At 38.0% G+C, this 18,504-nt stretch overlaps 1 protein-coding gene across 5 annotated transcripts in view; it reads left to right on the top strand.

Moving 5' to 3' along the window:
- The window catches only part of ETV1 (ETS variant transcription factor 1), a 67,353-nt gene that overhangs the window by 9,176 nt on the left and 39,673 nt on the right, over positions 1 to 18,504 (top strand). For all 5 annotated transcript variants that reach the window (XM_065051192.1, XM_065051190.1, XM_065051191.1 and 2 more), the window contains one exon: positions 4,293 to 4,346. In XM_065051192.1, the coding sequence (XP_064907264.1) occupies positions 4,293 to 4,346 (54 nt within the window). The remainder of the gene's footprint in view (positions 1 to 4,292; positions 4,347 to 18,504) is intronic.

Genomic DNA, 18,504 nt, shown 5'->3' with positions numbered 1-18,504 from the left:
TGCTGTAGCTTTCTGGAAGGGTGTGACATGAAAAGCTTGTGGTTGGGGCCACATGGTTCATGCTGGACTGTGTTTTTGTGAATGGAGGCAGAACTCCAGTTCTGACTGCTTGTCTTGAGGAATTGCTTCGGAGATCAGCTGTCTCATTCACTGGCAGAAAGAATGACTCATACATCTTCTGCCTTGTTTGGCTCCAGGTCATTGTTACAGTGGATAGAGCTGGTTTTAATTAAATATTAACTCCTTTTGTCCTGGATGCTTGTTAATGGGCACTTTTTATTTTTTGCTTACTTGTAACGAAAGCAAGCTAACGGGCCCTAGTTTTAAACTTTTTTTTTCCCCAATTTGCTTTCCCCTTGTAAAATGTGCTGTCAGTTCAGCTTTTCAAAAGCTTTTTAAAGCTCTGAAAACTACAAAGGAGTATTAAGTATTTTTGTGCTGTGAATGCTTGCTTTTGGCAAACTGATTTTAACTCAGTAGGTAGTGAAACCGTAAAATCTAAACTGATAACATCCTCAAGATAGTCGTTAACATTTCTGTACACTTCCCAAATCCTCTTGAGACATTATAGCTATAATCAGAAGAAAAAAGAAAACTTTTGGTAATAATCTAGACTGAGCTGGATGGCTTATGCTGCAGATGTTGTCTGCTTCAGGAGTCTCAGTCTTGATGGCTCTGAATGTGGAATGAACTAATGTGGCTGCTTCTGCTATTAGCAGTAAAAGCCATGTGCTTAATATCCTTCAAAACCTTTTATTAGTCTTTTGGAATATACTTGCCTTCTCAAACTCCCATAATTAAGTAGCTCAGGGAAATATTCTCATTCACTTAGATGATCATTTCAGGTATCTTTTTCAATTTTAGTCTGAATGGCAAAGTAAAAAAAAAAAAAAAACAACCTTAAAAAAAAGAGAGTTTTGGTGATTTATGCGTTGTGTCTTATATTGAGTGTGTTAACAGAAGACCAATGGAGATTTTATGGCTGCCTTGCCTTGCATTATTTGTGAATAAAAGAAAACAGGAAATGAATGGCGTATGTACATAAATGCGCAGACGGCTGCAACACTGCTGGTTATTCGGACATTCAGGTTGAAGAGTCCTTACCTGTCTGTTTAATTTGCTACAAAGTCTGCCTGTAATTATCCAAACTCAAGGTACAAAAGCCCTTTGAGCAGTGACATGGTGTATCCCAACAATTTGCCTTCTCACAGCAAGAGGCTAGTGGAAGAAGTCGGTGGATTGGGCTGATGATGCTTGCTTGCATTTCGGCAATATGATCCTGTGTGAGTTTCAGTTCTGCTAGTTTTAAAATAATATCTGATTAAATGAAGGAATAATTTAAGTCCTCATCTCCAGCAGTTAGCAGGTCCTTTTAATTTCTTTCTGTATGCTTGTGGGCTCGTTTCTAAGGTACTGATGCTGCTTAAGTTAGATTCCAGCAGGAAATCTTATGTTCCTGGGTTTGATATTTTGGATATTGTTACTTGTTTTGTTTATATTTGGCAGGCTTGTAAACACTTCCTAACTTGCTGTATTCCATTTCCTACAGAGGCTTTTAAGTCTCTGTCAATATTGTATTTAAAATACATTTGACAGCATAGTCTCCACCTATTTCAAGAGTACTGATAAAGTGGTCTGCCTTGATGTCTGTTAAATATCCCTTCGTAAATTTTGAGGATCCATGAATGAAGTTTATTTGTCTTGCTTACTCCAGACCAAATCAGGGGTAGTGTCAGTATATACTGTTTTTCCTTGACAGTTGAACCAGATGTATTTCATTTTTTCTTACTCTTCGCCCATAAATAAAAAAGGGCCTCATTTACTGATATATACGTGGGTTTTTACAATGGAATTGTTCTGGAGTAAGTCAAGTTAAGCTGATGAAACAGGAATAAAGCGTTGGTGAAGCAGTCTCGCGCACAGAGTATGCTCTAGGAAGTTACATAAGACTGCTCTCCCAGTTCTGCAGTCACTAAGTGTGGCCTCCTGATTTCTACAGGAGCGATTTTGTTTTCTTTTACCCTTTTTCAGGTATCCTGGATTTACAAAATAACATATATATAATGGTATATATAAAAAAATGCAAATATATAACATTTGAGTCATACTAGCCTCCTTGCCGCATTCGAAAATGATAGCTGGCTTAAGAAAAATGTGTGGGATGTGTCTTCTGTAAACAAGAAGTTACTTGATACAATTACTTTAACTCTGAAAGTGCTCACAAACCCTTCAAAAACAATTGGAAATGTAAGAAATCCTTAGGAACTGATTTTTAAGTAGGATACTTTGATTTCATAATTGGATTCTTCTGTGACAGTCAAATATTTGGCATTTTTGGTAAGGAAAATGCCTAGCATTCGCATGTAGTGAGCTGCATGAAATGTCAGAAGTTGCAGAGTGTTAGTGTTTGTGCTCATATCGTCCCTGAGTTCATTTCTGGTAAAAGTCCTGTGATTTGTATGGAGGAAAGAAAAATTAAAAAATTATATGCGTCAAAAATACTGGGAATATTTGGCTTGATAAAATACGTATTTCATACAGTTTCAAAGTTGGAGGAGCTAACATATCCTCAGAGGTACTGTTTTCTTCTAAAAGGATAGGTTATTAAAAAATAAATAAGACAACAAACAAAAAAACCCAAACAACAAAGCAATAATAGCTATGCTTCTTTTTTTCAGAGTAATGCTAACTACACTTTGTGTATTTATCTTACTCAAGCTTCTTTTCAAATCTGTATTTGCAGATTTCCCAAGGTTATTTGTTCTTAAGGGGTGTTTGCTGCAATTAAGACAGTAGATCCTAAAACATTTATTTTAAAACTGAGAGCAAATAATTTTTTGGTACAATGAGCCTGATTCTGAACTCTTTGCCTGGGAAAAAAATCTCACTTCAGTCATTAGAAATATATCTTGAGTAAGGAGCGAAGGTCTGTTCCATGGAGAGTACTGTAGTGCACATTCAAAATAATTGTGAGTAATTAAGTATCTATTTTTAAGTAAAAGAAATTATGTAAAAACTGGTAGCGAATGCACATATGTGAAGGAGAACATACACTTCCTAAACTCACAAAGTGTTCTGAATGGCAGTAAAGTAACTTTTTAATCATTTAATATATTGAATTATGTGATAGTCGCAGTTTCGATACGTGATTATATAACCAGTATTTACCTCTCAAATCTTGTTGGGTAACCGGATCATGACAGATGTTAACTTTTAATTAAGAACATATGAATTATTTGCTTGTGTTCAGACAAGAACTGTGTAAAGTGAAATATTTTCAAACAGATAATTTAATGCGGCTTTGCTGTGATGATTCTTGTTAGTATATGTTGAAGACAAGATGACAAAGTTCAGAGATGGTAAGCTGGATCTCTCTTGGGATGTACCCAGCACCTGTCGTGCTCTGAGGACACCACTTCTCAGTGTAATGTTCTGCAGTTATTTGAATGTATTCACCTATAATATACCTTCAATGGTATTTCAACTTAAATGGTTTAAATGAGTTTACAACACAGTATGAGAGATGGCTAATGTCTTAGATATACAATGAAAAGGAACTGTGGTACAACAGACACAAAATTATGTATCAGCAGACCATGAAACGATTGTATTTTATAGCTCAAGCTTGTGATAAAGGCTTCTTGAAAGCGGACATGATCTTACACAAGGTGAATTGATGATATAATGATTCCTGCTTTAAGTAATTTTTTTTTTTTTTCAGTGTCTGAAATGTTGTCATTTAACCAGGAATCCTACGATCGGGTCAAATAGGGTTTTTTGTTATTGTTTTAAATACTCAAAAAGAACTACCATGTTGGCTAACTGCCATGAAAAATGGGAATCACTTTTAAGGAAGCTGAAAGTGTAGTTTGGGGTTAAATATGCCTAAATGTAAACCACTAGGATTTGGTTTTATGCAGGCTTTCCGTGCAGTTACTTTGAAAACGAGCACGGATGGGTTTTACCAGAGGCATAGTAGGTCCAGACCCTGGTGCAGGGAGCGAGGCAGGGCCAGCGCCAGTGTCAGCCTTTCCGTCCTCTCGTCCCCATTGCTCCGTGCCGTGGCTGCTCTGGGCTCGCACCGCACAGCTTCACCCCAGGGTTTATCTGATAGTAAAACGATGCACTTGCCTGATTTTCATACTCAACAATGATAAGGAAAAAAAAATCCTAGTTTTAATCTTGGCTGTGCTTCAAATTAACCACAAGAGTCTTTATGCTGTAATGGCTTCTTTTAATTCTTTCCTTGTTTTTGTTTTTTGTTTGTTTGTTTTTTGTTTTCCTTTTCTCAGCTCAGGTACCTGACAATGACGAGCAGTTTGTGCCAGACTATCAGGCTGAAAGTTGTAAGTATAGTATGAATCGTCACTTTCTTAAAAATATATATTTGTATATTTGTATTTGGGTCTTCATATTTGTTATTTATTGTGTCATCTGCGGTCATGTGATGGTTCCTATTGCTGGTCAGTGACATCAAGGTGATGAACAGATAAAGCAAGTGGCATTTTGATACGCAGCTGAAATAAGTTATTTAGGCTGAAGGTATAACCTTTAGCAGGGGCCATCTCCTGTAATTCCTACCTGCCAGCCCCATGGAAGCGAGAAGAAACATGGAGATGGAGGGAGTTTCTGTGTCTATAATGTGGGGAGAAGAGCGTGTCGAGCCGATACGGATCAGATACTATGGGACAGAGAAGGCAGCTCTGCTGAGCAGAAATCAGGCTGCTCAGTATGTTTTATGTACAGGTAAATAAAATTCTCCACACAATCAGTCCAATACAGCCACTCCTGAAGCATTTTTAAGTTGTTTTAGCATGTGGCATGTTGTTGCTCAGACAAAATATCTCTTTGAATTAATGGGAGGAAGCAAGAGTTTTGTTAAGCTCGATGCTTTGCGTTGTTTGCTACTTTACTTAACATATGCCCAAACTTTTGTTTTTTCTCAGCCTGTACCCCTCAAATCTTGCTTTTACCTGCTAAAGTGCTACTGTTCTGTTAAATGCTGGCTCTCCTTTGCTGTACCTGCTGTTCTGTGGTCTTGGGTGGTTGCAAGGAGGGAGTAAAGAAATGTCAGGAGAAACATTCTCTGACAAAGTCACAGACTTCTTGGAGCATCTTTTTTCCTCATGACAAGGTTTCTCTCCGTCATGAGAGGTCTCATCTAAACAGTGCCTGCTGATAGCAGCAGAGCGCATGGTAGCTTTTCTGTTTCGCTAAATAACTTAAATAATTTATCCTATCAGAGTGAATTACTGCAGTTCACTAAACCAGATAGCTATTAAATACAGCATTAATGTACTGAAATGTTAGGATTAAAATGAGAAAAATTAGAAGGAATTGCATTAAAATAGTCTTTCACCCAAAACCCAAATTCAGACCTGTTTTCTTATAAATCTTTTAGAGGATTTTTTCCAGTTATTTAAAAACTTTTTAAAGAACAATTTATTAAGAGTATTCATAACAATGTTTTGTGGGGAAAAAATTAAAAAAAAATAAAAGTTTGTTTATTTTTTTGTCCCCTGGACTCCAATAGTATACCTGCACAGAAACGATTTATTTTTATTTTCCTCTGGCAATTCCTGTAAGTACACCAACCAACAATTCCAGTCACTTTTAAACTTTTAAAGTTGCCCTTTGTAACAGCATGTGCTTGGTGGGGTTTTTTTTGTAAAAAAAATTAAATTATAAAACAAAAGCCAAAACTATTCTATAAGTTGAGAATCAGATATGTTATCCTACATATGGAGCTGTGTCCAAATATAGTCATGTATGCGTACGTCCTTTGTGTAAGAGTACAAAGTTCAGTTAGGGCTTCTATTAACCCACAATTATCGTTACATAAGTCAATGATTCTTGGAAAATAATTTGTGAACTGTGAATGAAAAGCTCCATTGAAGCTGGTCACTGCTTTTGGTGATAAAGAAATTCTCCTAATACGGGTATTTTATTAATGCTGTTGTATTTCAAAGTTCCTTAGCCACAGCTTACACAGTATTATCAAAGGAACATTTATTTCTTCATTTCAGTTGGTTTCTTTATCTTAAGTAAAGGTCAGGAGAGCTTCCTGGAGAGTTACTCTGGCAAAGGTTATGGAGTTCCAGACATACACTTGGATATAATATATGTAGCTGTGGGCTCTGTAAAACAGGAACGGAGATCAGCATAACCAAAGCCATGGGGAAATTACTGCTGCAGCAGTAGCACAATTGTGACTCTTTTCTCTAGGATCCAAACCTGCCTTCAAACTCTTTTATAATGACTTACTATATATAATCTGTAAGCCTGTACAGTGCTCACCCTGTTACTGGCAGCAGGCTGGCAGGAGCACTTGGCGCTTTTTATTTTTTGTTGTGTTTTTACTATTTTTATTTTAAACATGGGAGAGGATGGGCAAGCTTTCCAAGGTTCAGTGTTTAATACACTTAATTGAGCCAAAAGTGGTGAAGAACCGAACTGTAAACCAGTGAAGGAGTTCACAGCCGCTTTGTAGTGCAGGAGCAACCAAATTGTGGCCATCCACCTCATTTAAATTTGCTGCACAAATTTCATTCATGGAGCTGTATAAAGCTATGGGGAGGGGTGTGTGCAATTTGAGAATATGATAAGAAAACGGACGTGTTCCACGGAAACGATTACAGTCTGCAGTCCAGGTACAAAAAATAATGACGTTTTACTTTTGCCTTCATTGCTTGAGAAGTGGGCTTTAAAACTCAGATGGATTTGTGGTCTTAAATTGAAGCTTGCAACGTTGAAAGGAGTTGTAAGACACTTCAGTAACATTATCAGTGCTGGAAAGCTTTGGTTAAAACTTTCTTGCCAAGACATCACCAAGTTAGCCAACTCTTGAAGCGAAGGTGTGGAAGGAACTGATACTGCCACGAGCATGTGCTGTGTCCTAGCACTGAGCAGGATTAAATGCCCCTTAAAGGGCTGTGGGCTTCACGTTTCTGTTCTGTAATAATGATTTTAACTAGTGAAACTGCACTGGTATTAGTAAGTAAGGGAAACATTTAGTTTAGATTAGATATACAGTCCACTTATCCACGTAGGGACTTAACTTCAAAGCCAGCTTGGGACCATGAATATTTCAATTATGAGTTGCTATTAAACTTCAATCAGTTTTCAAAACGCAAACATGATATATATATTTATAGTTAGGTGTGGGCTTTGGATAGTGTGAGTGAGATCAACAACTACCATAACTTCATGTGATTTTATTGATGTCATTGTAATTATGCATATTTCTACTAGCTAAAGATCCAGCATGTCAAGCTTCCCCTTAATGCTTTAAACTTCAGTTTACCTGTTTAAAGTTGAATTCATTTTGTTCCTCCATTATGTCTTCTGGAAAGTGGTCTTTCCTGCTGTAATAATCTTAGAAATGTCTGCACTTCCAAACCTTTCTTTTTTGTCAAAGCCCCATCTTGTCCATCTTTTACTACCTTTTTTTTAAAAAAAAAAATAAATAAATACGTGTCACAAAGAATATTTTTGTTGTTTAGCTCAGAGTGAGTGGAATGAGGAGTAGATAAAAACTAGCCTGTTCGGGTGAAATTTGGAAAACAAATCGCTATTTAGTTTCTCGGAACCTTCTGCTTTCTGCAGTGACTGAACTTTTTGAAGAAAAGGGAGAAAAATGTGTATCAAAAAGACTTCATTTTGGCTTGCAATTACACTGCAAAAATATTGTATTTGCATATTAAATAGTGCATTTTTCTTACTCTTTCCTTTCTGTTCTCACAAGAAATAAACATTCCACAAAAAGGCATCACTTTTATAGGCATTTACTTGGAAATTCTGTGTTAGGCAGGTTGGTTTTGCCCCATTCTGAATCTGCTTCTGCACTTCAGCTGACCTGTTTGCTGTGTATTTGAGTGGCTTCCTAATGACTCTTCTTTTAGCAATTACGTGAAAAGTTGTGTAAAGCAAAAATGCAGAATCTGTTTCCCCAAAAAGGTGAAGGCTTTTTGAATCAGTGGTTGGTATGTGATGCTTTTTCCGAATTGGTATCTAATTCATAAGACTTAGTTAAGCTGTTTTTCTGTCTGCGTAAAGTCAGTGTTCACGTGTCCAGAAGGGTGACCTGTGTTAACTTCCTCAGATAAGGTTTCCTATTGTTTGAAGTTCATTTTCATATATTGAGGAGGAGCCAGATCCTGAGCTGGTTGTAATCAGTGGCGAGGCTTTCAGATACTGTAGAACAGCAAGGACTTTCCCATCTAGGAGTAAAAATGAATAAAGTGTTCAGTTTGCTCGAAGTCAATAGCTGTTGAGGTGAAGATTGCTTGCTCCCATTGTTTGGATGGTTTCTATGGCAGACACAAGAGGAAGTAGGTAGGATTTGCTGATGTTTAAAGGATGTAGTTGCCAGAGAATACTTGGTGTTGTCAACAATACACTGATTTGTAATTTGACCTTGGTACAATTGGTTATAAATGGGGATTACCCTGCCCCAAACCAGATTGTGTCGTGTCTTAATAGCATAATGGTACTTTGTTTTGTTTTATTAATATATATTTACATTGGTCTGTCCTTCCAGAGTTTTTTTCTCTTTGTTCTTTTGCCCTAAAATGTAGGTTACCCATTTAAAATTCACGATAAACTCTAGCTTTTTGCTTTCTATTTGTTATTGAATTTCTGCTAATGAGGATTTGTGCTGTGCTTCACCTTGTTGATCGGTTTCCTTCCTTCTCTTTCATTTTGTTCCTGTATTGTTTCCCTGACCATCACAGCCTTAACTTAATACTGCCAAGGGGTAAATGTAAGTGTTAGACCACAGCTGTTCACAATAAATGGGGAGGGCTGGCTGTAAAATCTGTGCTCCTCCATGTCTGTTTAACTTTAAGATAGGAAAAATACTTTTTAGTAGTGATTTTGTCTCTGATCTTTCACGACCTTTATTCTTTCTCTTACCTCTGTTTTTTTTTCCTCCAGGTTTAGCAAGGGAGCTCTTTCAATGTAGATGCCAGGAGCCTTAAATTATTCAGGGATGTGCTTTTTAGATGCTCTAGCTTGCAATCTTTAAAAGCCTGTTAAAGACAGATTCTTTACATAGGCTTCAGGTAGCTGTATTGTTCTGTCATTTTAACTAATGGCTTGGGATATTCCAAATGCAGTTTAAAAGAGGAAAAGCTTTAGTATTTATTTACATGTTTGCAGCATACAGAGACATTATTTTATTGTTCACTATCAGCCAAAAGATGTTCTGTTTTCTTTTTCTTTCTGTGACTTAAGTTTCAAAAGAGCATTTCAGAACTAGAAGAGCATTTCCTGTTTGGTTTAGTATAGCAAGAGCTGGTAAGCAATTTGTAGTGGTTAATTTGCACTTATTTTGACATATTTTGGAGGAAAAAACCCACATGACTAAAACAAAGTAGAAAATACCAGAATAATGTAAGTTCTCATGGGCCTTCTGAAGTCAAAGGGAGATCTGTTAACTGGGTTTGTTTTTGTTTAACATGCAGAATAGTTTAATTTTGCAGCTTCTAGAAGAAATGTTATTGAACTGAAAAAAATGACAACATTTTTTAACGTGATGATTCACTACATAGGCAGCTGGTAGTCATGTCTTGGTAGTGCACAATGTCCTAGAAACTGCAGTTGGTAGTGTTTGGGTTTTGTGTGTGTGTCAAGTTGCACACACCAGTGTGTTTTTCGTGGTGGGTTTTTTTTTGTGTGTGTGTGTGTTTGTGTATTTTTATTTTTTGGACTCTGTGTGACTGGAATGACTTTAAGTGTAGCTCCACAAGTGTTCTACTGCAGCAGGCAGCCCGACAAATGCCCTGCAGGGTGGTGCTGGTTGTTCCCGGTGTTTGGCTATTCCCTGATAGGGCTTTCTGCTGCAGCTATGTTTTGTTTCTTGCCACTTGTCTTGAAACTACTTCCTTTCACAGGTCAGACGTTGTCAAATACAGAGACATTTACTTATTTATTTTATTGCATGCCTGACTGACAGATTCTTTCTAAAGGGCTGTGAGAGTCGAGGCTCTGTGGTTTGTTCCTGCCCTTTGCTTTGCATGACCTTGGGCATGTTGCTTAACATCTTTGTTTCTCGGTTTGAAGTAGGTACAGAAATGCATGTATCACTCTGGTGTGAGATACACAGCTTTCTTAATGATCACTTATCTAGAGATCTCAGAAGCATTTTACAAAGAGAGTCCAATGCAATTGCTGTTGTAAGAGCTGGAGAGGTCAGACTGAGGAGTCAATGCTGACCACCTTATCTCCCTTCATAGTTGCCTTAGATAGCCCCACTTCTTTCATTGTGTTCCTAAGCACTTGTTTCCTTTGTTTAACGCAGGACTGAAACTGTTACCAGCTGTTAACTTCCTTTTTTTTTTTTTTTTTAATTCTCATTCAAAAGAAATTAGGAATCAGTGTCTTTCAGAGAACTTTGTGGGCTCATTTTGTGGTTCATTGCCAAGCATTAGCCTGTGCTAATATGAATTTTTCTTTCCTCCTTCTTCCTCTAGAGGTTTTTTTGGAAATATTTGAATCTGCCATAGTCGCGACCTTTTCCATAATTGCAGGATTTAATTCTTGAAAAAGTTTTACCAAGAGGCAGACTGTTGACCGTAATGCCTTTAACTTGTGCTCTTAGTAGAGAATTTGTGGGTTTGCTTTGACTTTAATAAGCAGTTTCTGTTTATTTGCTTTTCTGTTTGTATTTTTATACTAAATTTCCAGCTTCGGAGGTGCAAGGACTTGAGGTTCATCTGGATTGTAGCCGTGGTAGTGACTCACAGTAAATACTGATGGTAGGCAACAGCACTGTGAAACAAACGACCTCATCAAAGTACATAGCTTTTGATTTTTAAAACTTCTAAAGTGGAAGCTGTTATTTTCAGAGTGCCCTGCATGCCACGATGCAAATTTTATTGCTAACGATAAGGAACCTCTGGGCATCCCAGCAGGGAGAGCAGCCATGTTATGCATGTGTGGTTTAACGGCACAGGGCCACTGTGAACCTGATGGTCTCTAGTGTTCTGGGGCCTGGAGGACCCCAGAGCAGCTGGAAAGGGCTGTTCTTGGGGGGTTTTGTCCCCCTGTCTGCCCCTTGGCATTCAGCTCGGCCATGCTGACTTAGTTTCCTCAGAGCCTCATCCTCGCTTGCTGTTTTATTGCAGATTAAAGGCTTGGGTTGCATGTGGAGGTTATCAGCTAATGAATAAACTTCAGTCATCCTGTCCTGTGATAAATCTGTCTCTTAGATCAAAGATGAAGCATGTAGACCTTTTTTCTTTCAAATGGTAATTTCTTAAGGCTGTCAGATCACTTCCTAAGGTCCGTTTACATAAAAACAAAAAACATTAAACATATTTTATTCAAAATGTTGAATTTTTAGTTTTGAAAAAGACTTCTGTTTACTTTCTGAGGAAGCCTCCCCTCCTCTCTTCCCCATAAGCACTCTATGAAGATCCCATCTGTGGAAATGCAGGCGAGTCTCACATTGTAACTTGTAGTCATGGCAGTATTTTCGTAACACTACAGTTATTTCTGTTATAAAACAGATAGTTGTTTAGTTAATTTCATCAGGAGTATGTATATGTATTAGAGCATCTGTTCAGTTCCAGTTGTATTAAACAAAGTATGCAGAAATTTGTTTCAAGTATATTTTCACACAGAAACCAAAAAAGGCAGATTGAAGGGTCTTCATGATTGTATTTTGATACAAACCTTTTATTCTCCCTAGACTGCTTTCCACACAGTGTTTTTGCAAAATGTCTTTTGTATTCCAAGAGCAGGCTAAGTAATGCTTTGAAAATTCATAAGCTCCGGGATGGTGTAAAATAAGGAGGCAGTCTGCAAGCTGAGTCCATCCACTTCTATTTATTTATATATTTCTTTAGGTAAAATGTGTTTACAGCCTTTATCATTATTTTGGGGTTTTTTTTCCTCTGCTTGCTGCCTCAGAAACTGAAGACAGAAGTCAGGCTCCCTCACAGACGGCTGTGAAGTTTTCAAAGGGCATAGCAGGAGAAAAAGGGAGGAGAGAGTGACAGCCCTCAGAACCTCAGTTAAACATTGGCGAGTCTGTGACACATTCATTTCGTGTAGGACCGATATTACTGGCCTTCTGTAAGCGTACAGGAAAAACAGCTCTTGTTTCTGCTTCTGTGTCCTTTTGTTTTGGTTCTATACATTTCAGTACTGGGAATTAATTATGGTGGAGCCATTTATAAACAGATAAATATGCATAAATTATGATATTTATTATTTTTTTTTTGAGTTTTAAAAGTTGTCAGTGTTTTTTGTAGGAGTGATCTAAACCTAGTCTAAGCTGATAAATGGAAAAATGATTACTTTTCCAAGGCATGTGCTCTAGTCCTTTCCCTGAGAAGCATTCTTTTTTTTCTTTCCCTTTCGCTTGTTCTTCATGTTCTCCTTGTCTCCGATACATTACTCTTGCCCCTTCCTGGATTATAGTTTGACCTTGATGAGGTGAATAGAGAAGTGAACTGTCTTGGTAAAGGAAATCTTTATTCTTACGTATCTATGTGTTCTGTAAACGGAGGATTATGCATGTTAGAAAAGAGTGAATCATTAGCAACTTTATTTCTGGTTGTCTTTTTTTCTCACTGCTGTTTATGAACTTATTCAGCAAATGTGGTTGCCAGTAAGTTAATGTAGTGAAATATTTTTTAGCAGTGACCTTTACTGTCAAGTCCTGTACTCATTGAATAGGAAGGTTACTGGCTGGCCAGGTTTTTGTCTTTATGTATTATGAGTCGTCATCAAGGACGTTTGAAAAATTATGTGTGTAAAAACGGTTCCCAGTCTTGCTAATTTGATCCTCTTTGCTCAAATGTTGTTTCCTTTCTGCTTCTAACATATACCTTAAAAAGATAAACAGTTTAATTTTTTTTAATACTCTTGTCTTTGTGCTGAAACCGAGTGCAATTTTGCTGTGTTAACCCATCCATAAATAAAATTTCACATGACCGAAGCACTAACGTTGGTGGAGACAAAGGAGACTTTGAAAGTGTCAGTGTTCAGTAGAGACCAAAAGTTTCACGTATTTGGGATTAGAATTTGGGAGCTGGATTTATACGAGTATACGTGTATATACTCAGTGTATATTCGGTGTGTGTATGTATGTATGTATGTGTATATATATATTCATACATGCATATAAGAAATATACATGCCATGTAATTGTCAGTCTTACTGGTTGCCTGCACATGTAAAGTAATCATACAATTTCAGGAACAGCAGGCTTTGGAAAAAACATGCTCTGTGTGTATTGGTAATGTACGTTCAGTTGGAAGTCTCATATACAGTAAAAATGCTTTAAGTAGCAGTAGAAGCCTTAAGTGTCTGTGCTGAGAACAAGAGCGTGGTTGCAGGTGGTCAAAATTCCACCACCTCCAGAAAGAACACTTTGCTAAGAGTCTTTGAATATCGGGCTACTTATTTAAGTCCTGACTTTATGTTCCCAGACGTAACCACTTCTGACAATGGCTTCTTTGTCTCTCTGTTGAATCAGTGATAAACCTTGTGAGCTGAATTTTGTTATTGACTTATTTCAATGGCCCACGCCTTTACCAGTGGAGGCAGCAGTTTTTGCAGTGTTTTTTAGTTGTGAAAGATTTAGATTTCAGCCTTGCTTTAATGAACTATAAACTAGATCTGTTAGTCGCCTTACTGGTGAGCATTTGTGAAAATTTAACATTAAAGCATGAAGGACACATGTATTTAGAGTCTCATGACAGTCTCATTCTTCCAAAAATCCTATTAGCTGCCCTGAGTTATTGTATACTTATTTTGTGAATGTATACATATTTTTATTATTAAAGGCAAAATGAAATAAAAAACCCATCTTCTTTAATTGCAAGTTTGTTCCTTCTAGTGCTTGTTATTCAGAGTTGGTAAAATAAAAACAAATTGTAAATAATCTTCTAAATTAGTTGTTTAATTCATGCAGAGAGAGCTCACCGTGTCGTCCATTTCATTATTTATTGGCTTCTTTTGTTTTTGCATATTCTTGAGTGGCTGACAAACAGGCATGATCATCCTTAAGAATAACTTTTTATTATGATGCTCTTTTATTATCAGGTTATTCCTGTCTTTATAGGGAAGCAAGCACCGTGGTTATGGATCTCTGAAGGTAGTCTCGTAAAACTGAGCTACTTCAAACTAAGCAGCAACTTTCTGACACCAGTTGTTTAGGTTATGAACAACAAATGGCAGAACCAGAGATTAAATCCAGTTTCTTTCACATTTTGTCCTGCTGCAACTACGAGATCAGCAGCCTTTTCATCTATAGCTGGCTGTTTGCTCTTTGCATGAATACATCAGAAAAGAACAACGAAAACATAATAACTAGATTGATGTAACTTGAAACTTTTCCGTAAGACAGGAAATGAGGCAGAATCAGTTGCTGTTTGTTTTCTGCTGTGGGCATGCTCTCCTAAATATCGACTTGATGATGCCTTTTAAACAATAAATACAAAAAATACAAGATGGTTTATTTTAAAGCTTACTGTTACTTTTGGCAAAACCACTTGTTATAATTTCCAGAGTTCTCCTTATCATTCTGTTTGTACAAAATCTATTAAAATCCAGACCTGAAACCCTCAAACTGCAGATTTATCTGAAGTGGAAAGTGTGTGTGTGTGTAAAATGCTGGGATATTATCTCACTTGGATATTTTAGTAATGGCAGTTATGTAGTACTTAGCCATTACCTCTCACAAGTTAAATTAAATTTTGGAAATTGCAGCAAATGGAAGTCCTGTCCTCAGAAGAGCACACAGACCCAGATTTAGTCGCCAGCTCCTCTCTTTGCATTTAACTTTGTTGGTAATTCCCAGGTAGGAATACAATTAAAGTTTCCTCCCAGGCTTGGTTTTACGTTAAGACCTTTGTCTTTAGCAGCAGCTCTAAAGGTGGATTGCCTTGCCTTGCACCCTGCCTTTGGAGCCACATATATTGTGAGGAACTATAGGAACAAATAATTGGCTGTGTCTCCTCAAGGATTTTAACACTAATGCAGATGAAGAGCAGTCCTGTTTCTCTGTGGGGTCCTGGAGGCCGCAGATCCAGTGTAGAGGGATTAAAAATTCTTTAGATTATTTTTTTTAAACCCTAGTTGTTTTATGCAATCCACAGGTTTTAGATCAATTGCTATGGAACCCATCTGGTTTAATTTTTATTAGGTTACTGCTTCCTCTTCCAGAGAACCCTAAGCCTCTGTTTATTTTGGGGGCAGGGGGAGAGGGAGAGCTCTGCCTCCTGCCTCACCTACTCCCCTGAGACATCAAAGCAAGCCAGTTTGCTCCTCCTAGCTTAATCCTCCCTTCCTCCCTCCCACCAATGTTCTGCAAATTTCCTTGTATTCTTCTCAGAGTTGTGCAGTGTGCATGCTATTTGTCAGCAGGTGAAATTTTGCCCTGAAGGTACTTGCTGGGAGGAAGAGCCCCTCTGGCAGTGCTTTCCCCTCACTGCCTGCAACTGTGAGTCCCATACAGCTGGACAGGTAACTGTCTAGAAAACAAGGAGAGCATTGTATGAAGGGGATATAAATCAGAATAAAACAATGCCCATGACAGCATTTCTGTGAGATAGGTGCTTTCAGAGGCTAAGAAACTGTGTCAGTAACTGCAGCTCCCACTGCAAGAAAATGCCTTCTAGACAATTCTTAACAAGAAGCTGAAATCTTTTGGGGGTAGAGGAGAAGAGGGGTCAGCTAACCAAAATTGTGTCAAACTTTTCCTTTGCTTGGGGCTAGAGGAGTGGAGACAGTCTTTTAACACTGTGTGGCAGTTCAACTGGTTAGCAGCTGCCCAAATACAGTGTCAATTCAGGCCAAAGGACCTATAGTATTCTGACAAGGTGTTTACTGGCAGCCTCTTGAAAAGTTTACCTAGGAATTGCTTCATCTTTGGGTTTAGGGAATAGGTTAACTTCTATTGATATTTGCTGAAAGCATTCTCCCCTCCCCCTTCTCTAGCCAGGTGGCTTACCCTTTTTGGTGTGCTGCTTAATTTTTGCTATTCTGAATATACTCAGACTTCAATTTTCAACCGGCGTGGTCCTTTTAAAGGAGATGCCAAGTATCTACAAATATCTGAATTATCTCAGTGGTGCCTTCAGCACTTCCAGCTGCAGGTGTACCCTCAGTAACTCTAATGAATATTTCAGAAATTGCAATTGTACAGGCAAGCGAATTAGGGATATCTTGCACTAAAAATGTGGATTTATAGCATTGAACCAATTATCAAGCTGTATGGGTGAAATCTATAATATTTTGCCCCCTCTTGCACACTGGCTGGGAACCCCTCCACCTCTCAGGAAGGCTGCAGCTGTCGTGGCAGGGGAGTCTTGGGTTAGCTGCCCAGAAACAGCTAAACTGGCAAAAATTTTTAATGTCTTAGCGCACAAGCTTTAGAAGAAAACATTTCAGTTAAAGAATGAGATTTATTTCCATTTGTGAAGAAGTAGCTTGGAAAATTTCTTTGCTGAACAGAGGCAGGAGTCTCGTGTTTAGGAGTTAAATAAGCTGTGTTATAGGGAAGTGGCGTATGTCTGCGTTATAATGATGATTTTGTTGGTCACGTTTCTCTGTGTACAAATGCCCTCATCTAAACTCGCTTTGTGGATAGTGATGCAACTTTGATGTGCTGTAGGTACACCGAATCCCTCGCTGTTCTCTACTTGAACCTTTTTTTTTTGGCCTCACCTGTTATTCTCAAAGGTTTTATGTTAATAGCAGATCATAGCAAAGATAGGGAAAAATTGTGGTGGGTATACAGAGCTAACAATCTAGAGATGAACAGGTGATTTAATTAATTTAAAATTGATTTTCATCAATACCTGTTTTTCGTCTTTTAGTCATTAATCTGTAATACTTTTTGCCTTAAAAAAAAGGAAAGAAAAAAACCTCTTGAAGCAAGAGAAATTTATATTAACAAACAAGGCTTGTTAATACGGATGCATTACTGCAGATTTTAAGGTCCAGAATTTCCCAATATCAGTTGTAGGAAAATGTGCTGTTATTTTCCATCTTGAAACTCTGTAGTAGTAAACAGGAATAAATTCCGACTTCCAGTTTAGTTTTTCTTCACCTGCTTGCTACTTTTTCCTAATTCAAATTCAGAATCAATGTTTTTTCCTTCTCATACCATGTCATCTGAGAACAGTCCGTGTAGACTTTGAGGAAAAAATCCCACAATTTCGGGCTGTCTTTTATTCTTCACCCCCAATTCCTTCCCCACCCCCTGAGGATTTTAAAGACTATACTATTATGTAGCATTTGTGCAATGCTGTATTCAAGTAGACCATTAATTGACATGCACAGTATTGTATGCTTTAGGCTGGGAGAGAAAATAAGCAATTTACTTCATTTTGCAGAGTGAGTTCTAACTGTTATTAAAGTGCATTTGTAGTTGCATATTTTCCAGTAAAGGTGACAGATTACTTCAAAGCTGGTATTTTCTTTTTGTTAAACAAGGTTCTCAAATAGATCCATCTTGCCCACGTATTCTATTCTTGCCAGTTGGCTTTGAAAGCTGGTGCTTGGGCTCATCGTTCAGAACTAGCTTCCAAAAAATGAGGTCCCATGCTGTTTCTATCTATCGAGCTGGTAGGGGCTGGAAGGATCTGATCTGAAGCCAAGGCAAAGACTGAATTGATGGAATCATATCTAACAGGTTTGCCAAGTACTGCCCAGCCATAAAGTTCCACTTTCTGGGAAAGAGCACTGAGACGAGGGGTGGCAGAGCACTTGCCGTGATGCCGGCTATCCTCAAGATTTCCTCCCCTGGACTTAAAACCAGGACACCCTGTAGGAAAGAACTAGCTTTTTGTTGAATTTTTTTTACACATTTATGTTTTGTTCCTCTCTTCTGCCTGCTGCTTCCCCATTTTCTCCCCAGTTACATATATACATTTGAAGAGGAAAAAACTTACTGCCATTTATTACGGTATTACACATATTTTGACCATACGTAAGGTATTAAGGCAGAGGCATGCTTGCACGTTTGGTGTGCTTGCTTCCATTTGGCTCTGTGTGCACAGACACAAACATCCGAACACACATGCAGACTCAGTTTCAGGTGAATGGTCACCACTCGGTGGGACTACATGGAGGACAATTGTCTGTAGGGCTGAATTCTGCATCTTAAGCAAGTTCTAGTTTTCTAGGTGCAGCCATAAGATGAAGAGTAATACCAAGATCATGCACACCTTCGAACAACTGCTTGACAGGATTGCTTAGATTTTTTTCTTCCCCACTTTTCTAGCAGCTTTCGTTTGTGAGATAGTGAAAGCTCAGGTCTCTTGTCTATGTTCAGTTTTTATATAAGCTGCCAGGATAGTCTCTGAAACCACAGTGGTGATACGCATCTGTGTGTCAGATATCCAATTTGTCACCAGCTTCTTCCAATATCTGGCAGAGAGCAGGACCTAAATGAAATCCACTTGACTGGAGCTCAGCTAAGATCTGATAGAGGTGACTTTGATAGATCAAATGGTTGAAGAACTCAGTGGAGTCTGTGTAGATGTA

This window comes from Columba livia, chromosome 2 (genome assembly GCF_036013475.1).
Source record: "Columba livia isolate bColLiv1 breed racing homer chromosome 2, bColLiv1.pat.W.v2, whole genome shotgun sequence".
In the NCBI taxonomy this organism is placed as follows: Eukaryota; Metazoa; Chordata; class Aves; order Columbiformes; family Columbidae; genus Columba; species Columba livia.
Note: the sequence above shows the minus strand (reverse complement) of the source record. Positions and strands in the feature narration are given on the sequence as shown.